This window comes from Cynocephalus volans, chromosome 1, assembly GCF_027409185.1.
Source record: "Cynocephalus volans isolate mCynVol1 chromosome 1, mCynVol1.pri, whole genome shotgun sequence".
NCBI classification, from domain to species: Eukaryota; Metazoa; Chordata; class Mammalia; order Dermoptera; family Cynocephalidae; genus Cynocephalus; species Cynocephalus volans.
Window position 1 is genome coordinate 41,252,607 of NC_084460.1, and position 12,083 is coordinate 41,264,689.

General features: G+C 43.5%; 1 protein-coding gene across 3 annotated transcripts in view; it reads right to left on the minus strand.

Annotated features, from left to right (window-relative positions):
• Positions 1–1,615: 1,615 nt before the first annotated feature.
• The window catches only part of NCOA5 (nuclear receptor coactivator 5), a 28,861-nt gene continuing 18,393 nt past the window's right edge, over positions 1,616–12,083 (minus strand). For 2 of the 3 annotated variants that reach the window (XM_063096559.1, XM_063096569.1), the window contains 6 exons: positions 10,856–11,182; positions 9,228–9,364; positions 7,757–7,883; positions 5,726–5,925; positions 4,017–4,337; positions 1,616–3,547 (listed from right to left, as the gene is read on the minus strand). In XM_063096559.1, coding sequence (XP_062952629.1) covers positions 2,958–3,547; positions 4,017–4,337; positions 5,726–5,925; positions 7,757–7,883; positions 9,228–9,364; positions 10,856–11,182 — 1,702 coding nt within the window. In that variant the 3' untranslated portion in view covers positions 1,616–2,957. Of the gene's footprint in view, positions 3,548–3,993; positions 4,338–5,725; positions 5,926–7,756; positions 7,884–9,227; positions 9,365–10,855; positions 11,183–12,083 lie in introns of all 3 variants that reach the window. The other variant, XM_063096578.1, reaches the window with a different exon arrangement.

Sequence of the window (12,083 nt, forward strand, 5' to 3'; positions counted from 1 at the left end):
GGTAGGTTGGTTTGGAGGTCTGCCCTGCCGGTTAGGCCAAAGCCCCTCTGAGATTTGATCAGGGGACTAGATAGGTTCTTCCAGGTACCAATCAGAAAGTTGGAGGCTTAAGACTCCAGCCACCTGCATCCTTCAAAAGACCTCCCTCCTCAGCTGGGTCCCACCTTCAGGGGACCTTAGCATTCTGGGGCTGTATCAACACCAATTAGGGAACCAAAGTTGCACTATCTGGGCCGAGACTGTCTGGTTGGCAAGAACAAAGTTTCTGTTGATGAAAAATATCCCACAACAAAACCCCAAGTTTTCTGTGCTATGTGTGCAATATTTGTTATGAATGTTATGTCATTCATCAAATTCTTTATAATCACTGTAGGTAGATGTTTCATGTCCATTCAAGTGACTTTTATTCTGAGTGCAATATTTCAATAGCCTTGTAGTGATAACTAGTGTTGCTTTTGTTTTAGACGATCTATGTGCAAGGCAATGCAATGAAGTTGAAAACCTTGTAAATAGGAGCGGTTGCAAACCAAATCAAGAGTATTTATTACTATTATTATTATTATTACTAGGCCTGCCTTTAATTTTCACTGTTTCAGTATTCCGCATTCTGCCTCAGTATTGATCTTGTGTTCTTTGTGCCAATATGAAAAGGAGAGGGTTGGTTCTTTCCTTTATTGTTGAATGCTCCCATTTAATGCTTTATGGCTTTTACTGTATTAATTTTTTAGACTCACATCTGCACAAAATGCAATAAAAATAATTTTATTATACCCTTCATGACCTGAAGTATGCTGTCTGAACACTCCAGGGGGCCCCTCAGGAGGACCCCACACTGAATCAGAAATACTGATCTTCACTGACAGAAAGATGGGCTGATGCTCCAGGTGTGGCTGTCTCCTGTGTGTACTGCCAGCTCTGGAGCCATCCTGGATATCACTGCACTAATATCCTCTCCTAAGAGACAGGCAGGCACTTATTAGGTGTCAGGCTGCACTGGCATCCCCTAGGAGGCAGTGGACACTTACTGGGTGAGGCTCAGTGCTGTTGGCACTTTGGTCCCTAACCCACTGGAGGCTTTGTGCCACTCAGTTCGCCACACCCAACAGTTCATTAAATGCTCTTTGAGGCTCATTCAGGTTCTGTGTCCATGGATTCTGCCAACTCCCTGCACATTAGGTAGTAGAGAAGGTAGCAACTGAGACAAAATTTAAACAGGAGTGTGCCTTCCCTCCACCCCTGGCTGTCAGGCAGAAACGGCCTCCCCAGTCCTGTCTTCCTTTCCTACAATCAGAGGTCAAACCTGTGGACACATTGAACGTCTACCTGAAGCAGGATGTTGCACACAGCACTGCAATTAGCCAGCAGGCTTTTGCTCTGAATTGTTATTAGAGTGTCTAACTAGGTGAGCTGCATATGAAGAGAAGGTAGGGCTAAAAGAAGCTTTGAGGCCTGACCAAAGGTGGAGGACAAGGGGGGCATACCTGAGTCCTTAAGTCAGGGACCCTCACCTTGGGATCCCACAAAGAGGTGCTGTAGATATTCACACCCAAGAAAGATGAACAAAGCCTTTACTTTTTTATTTTAATTAAAAAGTAATCATTATTAACAACACAAGAGTTCCAAAGAGGAAAAACAAACAAAAAAAACCGAAAAAAAAAAAAAAAAAAACACCCCAAAAAACCCACTATATAACACAAACAGGCCAGAACATATAATGCTCCCATTTGGGGACCTTGAGTTTTGCAACCGTTGTTTGCTCAGCCATGGGCAGGGGACTCAGCTGAGGTCACTGCTCTCCCTGGCTCCTGCCAGAGGCCCTTGAGACTGTGATCCACAGGGCTCTAATGAGCACAATCTCTAAAGAAAGGGCAGCTTCCTGTGGCTCCATCTAGAGCGACAGCTCAGAAGGCCGTTCTCTAACAATTTTACTCTGGCTTAAAAGTTACAAATAGCCATCTGTCTCAAGAACATGTCCAGCTACCGAAAGTCTGACATCAAAATGGTCCCTACCTCCCACTGCTCAGAAAACATAAAAAGAGTCTAGATGAAAACAAGAGCCCGGGTTTCTGAGCCAAGAGCTCAAAACAAATCACTGAATAAATGGGTGTTCGCGGCCAGTGTCTCAGAACCAATTCTGTGGAACTGCCACTGGAGAGGGTGATGATGACAGAAATGGTAAGGGGGAAGAATGGGGGTGCCCAGATTCACAGTTTGTGTTAAACTGCTGCTGACTGGAGCTGTTCAGTCCATTGGAGATCCTCTAATGAAATGACAACAAAAAAGAAAAAAAGAAAAACCATCCTGGCTCAGACAGAAAAGTTCCTTCTTCTGTGGCTGCCACGGCCATTCTTCAACAATCCAGAGACGCCGATTTCTGAATCCTTAAGCAGATCCCCCATATACACAGGATGGGGGCATGACGACATTGTGCCTGCCAAGTCCAGTCTGCTCGTCTGCAACCCAAGGCAAGAACTGTAGGCAGGAGATCGAGCTCTGGTTGACGTGTGTGATGCTGGAAGCCTTGGTAGGCTCAAAACGAAAGAAGGTGGTGTCCACTGACATGACAAATATCATTCCAAACACAGCCAGCTGGGGATTGGCTTCTTCCTTTCCTCCCCCAAATCCAGCAGACAGAGGGACCAGAGAAACTCCATCAAATATAAACTGAGCCCAGATACCTATACAGCCCAAGTGACCCCAGAGATATTTATTTTCTACAAAAGAACCAAAAAACGAAAACAGAAAAGGTACACCTTCAAATGCAATATAAACTCTGACTCTGTAAGGAATAATCAACACAGCCTTGGGCAGAAGAGAGAGCAGGTGGTAGAAACTTATGACATTTGACGTAGACCTGGAAAGCACAAAGAACATCCTCCAAACAATTCTATTTAGAACGCAATAAATGGGAGGAGGCCAGGGAATGAGGGGACTGGGAGCAGATGAACAACTTAGCCTCAGTAATGCCTCTGATAAGATCCCATGGGGGCCTGAGGCCGTCCCACCTGTGCTGTGGTCTGGCTAACCAGGTGGGAGAGAGCAGGGCCACTCTGGATCAGAGTGTCCAGAGCCTTCTGTACACTTGGATTGTCAAAGTTGATACCTGTGGAAGACACAGGCCTCTGGCTAGCTATGTTGCTAGCAGGTGCCAGGCGACTGGAAGGCTGGCCAAAGAGGCCTTGGGAAGGAGCCCCAGGCCTGGGGCCCATGTTCCGAGCAGATCCTGCCTGTCCCAGAATGTTTGGAGGCTGACTGCCAGAGGCCTGTGATCTTTGCTGAGGCTGGCTGTTCGCTGCTGTAGAAAAACTCTGGTTCTGGGTGCTTCCGGCAGCAACTGAAGGGGATGCAGAGCTGCTATTGGCCGCAACCGTGCCACTATTGAAGAGGCTGAGGATTTTGGCCTGAAGCTCTTGCTGGGAGGTGGGGGGTGCAGCTGGAGTGGGTGTAGCAGAGGGGAGCACTTGGCCACTCTGGAGTGGTTGAGAGCTTGGCTGTGTCTTCAGCGAGGCACCCGAGGTCGCCCCGAGTGGTTGGCGGGAAATCGGGCCTGGAAGACAGAAGAGGGAGGTATCTGGTTCAAAGTACCCCCCAAGGGCAGGAGGCCTAAGAGCCAAGGGAAGAACAACAATCACTGAGTCACATCAATCACATGGTATACAGACAATAACATCAATTTCCCAAAGGGGCCACTTCATGATATAGGCTGTGAAAACAGCCTAGTTCCCCCAGAGAACTGCTTAAAAACAGAGTGGGGGTAGGCATCCATCTTGGTTCCCAGGGAGCTGGCAATACTAGCCCACCCATCACATTAACTACAGGGATCAGAGGTCAGTGCCCAAATCTTAAGTTATCGTTACCATTATATCAACATGGATGGCCCACAGGAGAACTCAAGGGATGGGCTCATTTCCCTTACCCACCCCAAAGAGCCCTGGGCCTGTCACCCTCCCAACAGAGCCTGGGGATTAAAGAAATGCAGAGTCAGAACTTCACCTCGGCCCTGCCACGTAGCTCACCAGGCAGAGAGTCGGTGCTGCTCCTCATAAGCCGCTCCTTCCGCTCTCGCAGGTAGTTGATAATCTTGTCAGTCTCTTCGGCAGTGAGGTACCTGTTGTCTGCCAACAGGTCGATGAGGCTCTGGATGGCAGGAGGGTGCCCCCCACGTGCCCCCTCCTCAGGGCCTCCTCGCTCTCTCTCCTGTAGGATGGCTTCATCGGCCATCTTGGCTGCCTGTCTGGCAATCTCCTCACGTTCCTTCTCCCGGCACTCGTTCTTGTAGCGCTCATAATTTCTCGCCACCAGAACCATGGCATCTGCCTGGGGCATGTTGCGATGCTCTGCAGGAGAAAATGACATGAGTTATTTTCTCCCATGACAAATTTGAATGCCCACCTGCTGCACTCCACCAAACCTTTCCCAACCTCAAACCAGCAAGGAAACCATTTTGGTGACAAAAAGCCTTGAGATTGGGAGTGGGGTAGGGTGGGAAAGAAGATGAAGGTCAGGAAGAGAGGTAAATAGATAACTTTGGTGGGGAACCTGCACCTTTGTACAGAGCTGGTTCTTTGGGAGGAATTCCTAGATCACAGACTTCTGGTAAAAACCAAAGAAACATGACAGCCTCCCAGAGATTCCAACAGACCATGTGGGGAATAACCACAGGAGGCAGACCCAACAGTCTCTAGGCCAGCAGCAGGAGGTGAAAAAGCCCCTCTGTAAAGCTTGGCTCTCCACTGTGCTCCTCAGGACAGAGCTGGCCTACTGTTTTTGAATTCATCAGTTCAAAAGTCATGGATTAAGATCAAATTGTGACCCTAACTAACCTCCTTTCCTTACCCGTGGGCAACACGTTTTACAGAGTGTTGAGAAGACTTCTCAGAACCTTATATAATTGTCCTTACACACTGTGAGGACTATTCCTCAGAAAGACAAATGACCCACTAGTGATTTTTATATATTCTATGATTTTAGATGTAACCAGTCATGCAAAGAGATCCTGTGTACGGTGTGAAAAGGAAAAGTCTGTGCTGTAAGGGCAATGAGCAGGGCATCATTTGGCTGAGTCTCAACACTCTGGGCTCAAAGTACTAAAAGCTACTTCAGGAAGGACTTGAAGGAATCTACCCTGGGCCTCGAAAGGGTCAGGGCCTCTTACCTGTTCTCATAGTCTGCTCACTTCTCCAGTGCTCTTACAAAGAATATCCCAACAGCCTGTTATATTCTCTGTCCCCCATTAGGAAGGTGGGTGATATGCTACACTATCACATTCAGTGTAGTATGCACTAGCAGTGTGCTGGAGTCAGATCTCTCTGGTGAGAACTAGTGTGCATTTCTTTCTAACCCTACCTTCCGTGACTTCACGTTGGTGGCTTGAAATGGGACATGGTAGGAATATTGACACAATGGAAATCAGCAAATTTACAAATCACTCTCTCCTTACTGCAGAAATGGTTGTTAAACATTTGCCAACACTCCAAGGTATATACCTAATGGCCAAGTATAGTGTTATGGATAACAGGCCCAGAACGGTGCATACCGAGAGAATATCAGACAAATAGATATGACTTTGCAAGTCTCCTCCAGTGTACTTAGAGAAGGGCGCTACCATATTTGAGCCAAGAAACATGAATCATTTGCCCAAATCCTACTTCTTATGAGTAAGGCATAAACAAATTAATGGACTAGTGATTACTTGTGGGATTTTGACCCACTTGGGCCTCCATACCTTGTGGGGTTCCAAACATAATGTTGACTGTACAGGAGCGGTGAATCTGGTGTTGCTGGGTGATGACAATAGCAAAAGGAGATCCTCCTCTGCTAACATCCTCCAAGGCTTGTGATAGCGACACCTCTGTGTTGAGGAAAATCAAGTCCACTACCATGCCCAGGTCTCGCACCTTCCGCCCCACAGATTCAGCATAATCTCTGTAAAAAATAAACAGGATCCAGGTGAGCACTCCCCGACCAACTCCAAATGTACACGCTTGTGCCTCAGCTAGCTGTGTGTGCTGCTATGGAGAACTCAAATCCTACACCACTCCCAGCTCCCTCTTCGGGCTACAAGGACCTAGACCAATTCCCTTTCTTTACATCAGTCCAGAACAGTTGTACTTGCTGGAGGTCACACTAAAAGTTGCAGGCAGCACAGTGTGTGATATCCAGGTCCTTCTCTTAATTCTCTAGCCCAATGGCCCTTCTTTAACACCATCCTGCAGTCTAAAACTTGTGGCACTTATTTTTGGGAAGGCTGCATAACACAGTGGGAAAAGCATGGGCTTTTAATGCTAGAAAGATGGGTTTGGGTCCGGCCCTAACATTTATTTGCAAAGTTGTGAAGCTTTAAGCAAAAGTCCCTTTACCTCTTACAAATCTCAGTTTCTTTACCAGTTCATATGTCATTTCCTTGACCTTCCCTCCAATCTAAATTAGATCTGATATTCTCTTCTCACAGGACTTATCACCTATACATTTTACTTTTGTCATCTGCCCAACTAAGGTATAAGCTCTGCAAGAGGAAAGAGTTGTGTGTGTGTTTGCTTATTAATACCCCCAGTCGCTAGCATATGCCATACATACAAAAAAACTGAACGAATACACATGTAATATGATTACTGTGAGGACTAAAAATAATTTATGTGAAGCCCCAAGCGTGGAGTAGTACAAAGTAGGTGCTCAGAAAATGATAGCTATTATCATGTGTTCACAAAAAGCTCTCTACAGTTAAGGCACATGTCTTGTCTATCTCTGGACAAGACAGCCCAAAGCCTGTGAATTCTGCCTGCTGCCTGGTGTCTCAACACCTATTTTCCTAGTCACTGCCTTGAAATTAGCTCTTTAACCCCAAATTGCTAGAAAATACATGAAGTTGTTTAATAACCACCTGGGGAAAGGAACATAGCTACTGACAAGCTTGTAAGCTGCTACACTCTCTTCTGCTTCTCTGCTATACCTCTTCAAGGAGAGAATGTAAAACAGAGGTGGAGTAAAATGGTGCTGTGAACTCCGGCTTGGCTAATATGGTTATCTAACAGTTCTGCAAGGCCATGGCACTTCACAAAGAAGGCTTGGTTCTTGGCTGACAAATGCAGGGACATGTGCCTCCCAAAGTATTGGGGATTTGGGTTGTCCTATGAAGAGGGCATCTATTGCTTTGCTTGATCACCATCTACTCCCTCTCCCACTCTCAGTCCGCGTGGTTCCACAAGGCTAATCCCACCTCTAGCTCTAGTGATGGGCATATGATGTAGTCCTGGCCAATCAGAGCATTCCCACCCCTGGTCAAAGTGATAAGTTCAGGGATGGGAAAGTAAGCCAGGTCAGTCCAATGAGAAACAATCCCAGGACTTCAGGTAGAAGCACTGGGAAAGAGAAGCTCTCTTTCCACTGCGTTTTCTAAGCTAAGAAGACACATGTCTGGGGCCAGTGCCACTCTGCCTTTCCAAGTAGAAAACCAGTCTGAGAATGAAGGCAACACTAAGGAAAGCAGTGCTGAATGACCAACACAGAGACATGATGACACGGTTTGACCCTGAACGTGGCCAAGCCTGAACTTCCCAGTTAAGCAAACTAAAAATATCCCTTCTGGGCTTAAGCCAGTTTGAATTGGGTTTTCTGTTGCCTACAAATGAAAGAACTCTGGCTAACAAAGCATAGCAAATACCAGAATACACAGCCCAACTTCAGTGTGTAGAGCTGGGCCTGATTTTCTCTTCTGACCCTTTTCCTTACTGGGAAGAAATATTCAAAGGGTTCTTACTTAGTCTGCTTGTTGACTACAATCACAGAACAATCGACAGGCCTCTCAGCATCAAAGCGTCTCTGGATTTCCTCAAAATATTGACGATACAGCTCTTCTCTACGCCGTTCCTCACGTTTCAAACGCTCTGCAAGATACCACCAGGGGAAACTGAAGTAAGGGCTGTGCCTTTCTTTTCGGCAGCTGACTGGTTCATGGATCTGAACCCATGACCTTGGTGTTACAAGGATTACAAGAATGCGCTCTAACCATCTGAGCTAACTGGCCAGCCCGACCGTGCCTTTCTGTAAAAACAAGTTACAGACTTTATTTTGAATCCTGAACTACTTGTAGGCAAAGGTCATAACACACAAATACTCTTTGAATTAATCCTCTAGTCTACCTCCCCAAAATAACCAGTATTATTATTTTTTACTATTATAAATTCATCAAAATGGAACGGTTGGATTAAAGGACATGACTATTTTAATGCTTCATCTGATATACACTGTCAAACTGCCTTCTAGAAAGGCTGTTAATAATTTATATTTCCACAGAGGTGTATCATTTAGTGCCTGTTTCTCCACACCTTGGTCAACATTGGATATTGTCATTCTTTTTAATTTCAGCCAACTTGAAAATGGTATTTCTTGATTATTCTAGTTTGCATTTTTGCAGATTTTTTTTGGGGGAAAAAAATAAAGTAATAAAGTTTTGTAACAAATTAAAAATGAGGGGCCGAGCCCGTGGCGCACTTGGGAGAGTACGGCACTGGGAGCGCAGCGACGCTCCCGCTGAGGGTTCGGATCCTATATAGGAATGGCCGGTGCACTCACTGGCTGAGCGCCGGTCAAGAAAAAGACAAAAAAAAAAAAAAAAAAAAAAAAAATGAGGTTCTTAAACACCTCAACTTGGCCAGGTATGAAACAATTTAAAAATCTTTAAAAATGTATTGAGAAAGACCAGGCTTTTAAAAAATATGCTTTTCTTTACCTAAAAAAGAGATACTGTTAGGTAAAAATTAAAAACAAATAAACAAACAAAAAACCCATGCTACACATATACCGCAGGTAGCCATAGTTATCTGGTCAATGGGCAAAAAGCATGCACTTTACATCTTCATCTCCAATCTTTTGTTCATTTCTTATCTCTGGAATTTCATATTTATTTCTTGTTGAATGACTAAACCAGATGATGGTACCAATTTGCATTTTATTTTATTTTTTGGGTGGCTGGCCAGTACAGGGATATGAACCGTTGATTTTGGTGTTATAACACTGCGCTCTAACCGGCCAGCCTCTCAAATTTGCATTTTAAAAATTATTTTTAAGCAGAATGTCCTCTACACATTCATAGGTTTGTTTTCTTATTTTAATGAAGTGTCTAGCCAAGTCATTAGTCCCTTTTCAGTTGACGTACTGGTTATTTGTTTCCTCTTTCTTTTATGAAGTATTCTACTCGTAATAGGAATAGACTGTTTCTGCTACTGTACCTTTTGCACGAGACTGACTTTCTGGGCCGGGAGGACCTCGTCCATCAAAGCTATCTCTGTAACGGTCAAAGTAAGAGTCATCCTTTCTCCTGTAATAGTCATCCATTCGCAGGTATCGGTCATAAGAACCTTCTCTTCTGAAAAGTTAAGTAAATTTTCACCAAGTTAAAAACTCTGTCTTGTCCTGCCAACATCAGATATAGAGAATTCTTCAAGACCCACTCCCCTCTGAGGATGTAAGCATAGTAAAGCGTAGGACTTTGGGATTAGACAAATAAGGTCTGTATCTGGGACTGTTTATCAGCTCCGTGGCTATGACTGAGTTAACCTGTCTCACAAAATGAAAGGGGGATGAACAGAGATGATATACAGAAAGCACTCAGCATAGTAAATGTAAAATAACTGGTAGTAATTATTGATATTAGGTTTTGAGGAATCATTCTGTCCTGTCCTCCAATTTCCCTTCCCCGTGCTTTTTAAAAATTGTAGTAAAAAATATATATAATAATTTGTCATTTTAACTATTTTTATGTGTACAATTCAGCGGCATTACATTCACAATGTTGTATAACCATCATCATCATTGATTTCCAAAATTTTTCATCACCTCAAACAGAAACTCTGTATTTATGAAGCAATAACTTCCTATTTCCCTCTCTCCAGCTCTTGGTAACCTCTAATTGACTTTCTGTCTCTATGAATTTGCATACTATTTCACATAAGTGGAATCATATGATATTTGTCTTTTCTGTCTGACTTATTTCACTTAGCATAATGTTTTCAAGGTTCATCCATCTTGTAACATATATCAGAACTTCATTCCATTTTACGGCAGAATAATATTCCATTGTATAAATATACCACATTTTATTTTATTTTTTTGGTGGCTGGTATGGAGATCTGAACCCTTGATATAACACATTTAAAAAAATTAATTCATCTGCTGATGGACGTTTGAATTGTTTCCACATTTTGGGCTATGGTGAATAGTTCTACTATGCACATTCATGTACAACTATCCTAGTATGCCTTTTCAATTCTCCTGAATATATACTCAGGAGTGGACTGATGGATTTTATGGTAATTCTATGTTTAGCTTTTTGAGGAACGCCAAACTGTTTTCCACAGTGGCTATACCATTTTACATTCCCACCAGCAATACAAGAGGGTTCCAATTTCTCCACACCTTGCCAACACTAGTTATTTTCTGTGTTTTCTAAAAATTTTTTATAGACATCCTAGTAAGTGTGAAATGTTATCTCATTGTGGCTTTCATTTGCATTCCCTACCAACTAATGTTGTCAAGCATCTTTTCATGTATTTATTGTTTATTTGTGTATCTCTCTCTGCTTTTGCACTGCCAACACAATTTGTACTCCATCTTTTTCCATTTGCACAATGTTGACTTTCATAGGCCACAGGGAGAGACCCAGATTCATTCACTAAGTATAATTCATCAACTATTCACACATTCAGCAAAATTTACCGAGCAGCACATCTACCACTTGACAGACATTGGAAATACAAGGCTGATAAAGTCACTGCCTTTACAGAGTTTTCAATTAGTTCAGCAGAACAGACATAAAAATGACTGTTGCAAAAAAGAAAGAGAATGGCTGTGTAAGTACCTGTACATAGGATCTCGGGAGTCTCTCATGTCTCTATATCTGTCGTAAACAGGGTCCCGATGATCTCTAAAATCCCTAGAGTCTCTTAGATCACGGAAGTCTCTAAAATCCCTCATGTCCCGAGCATCACGCATACTTCTGCTGTCTCTGTGATCCCGAATGTCTCTGCTCTCTCTGTGGTCCCGCAAGTCTCGGGGATCTCGAATGTCTCTGCTATCCCGGGAATCCCGGCCATTTCTGCCATCCCTGGGCTCTCTCCTTGGACTTCCTCGAATTGGGGATCGATCACGCCTTGTATCTCGACTGTCTCCAAAGCCATATGGATCCCTGTGGGAGGTACCAAAAAAATGCTAAGATAAAGAAATTGAAGGTAGCCAACTCTTCAGCTCTTTATAGGAGAAAGCCCCCACCCTCCAAGCATTTTCCGCTAATAAAACACAACAGCCAAACAGTGAGAACATGACTCAAATTTTAAGAACAGTCACCCAGGTGGTCAGTAAATAAAGCCTAGTAGGTTCTAGATTCTCAAAAGGTTAGGACGTCAAAGGAAGAATGCATTGACTTAAAGCCAAAAGTTTTGACTGGGGCAACAGTATTCATCAGGTTTCAGAGTGTCATCTGGAATTACTTAAGCAGTTATTATAACTGTCATCTCAATTTCAACAGGTTCTCAAAGTGCAAAGTGCCTTTCCCCTAGAACCTATTTTCTCCCACCAGACTTGTTTTAAAGAGACTTTACAAGGGGGAAAAAGTTGTGGGACATAGTAAGGGGCAAGACTCATGAAGAAAAAAAAAAGCAAATGGTACACTCTCATACAATCAGTCCCATTCCCAATTTTTTCACTTCTGCCAAAAATCATCTTCCCAATTACCAAAGTTTAAATTCTTGGAAGTTAACTTTGATTCTTTCTCCCCTGTCCCTATTAAGTCATTTGAATCTTGTTTGTTTTTTTCTTTCCATTCCCACTGGATTTACAAGTCTAATCCAAGCCTTTAATTTCTATGCTGGCACCAACAGGAATCTTCAAAAAACAAAATCAAAACCAAAACAACCTTCTGGATTTCAATTCATTCAACACATAAATACCAGATTAACCATCCTAACATGCAAATTTCTACTCATTACCAATTGGCTGTCATGCCTTTGGGCACCCTTCTATAATAAATCTGGCCCCTGTCTAACTATTATCTCCTCTCCATTTCCTGATTCAACTTCCTGTTTTCTACT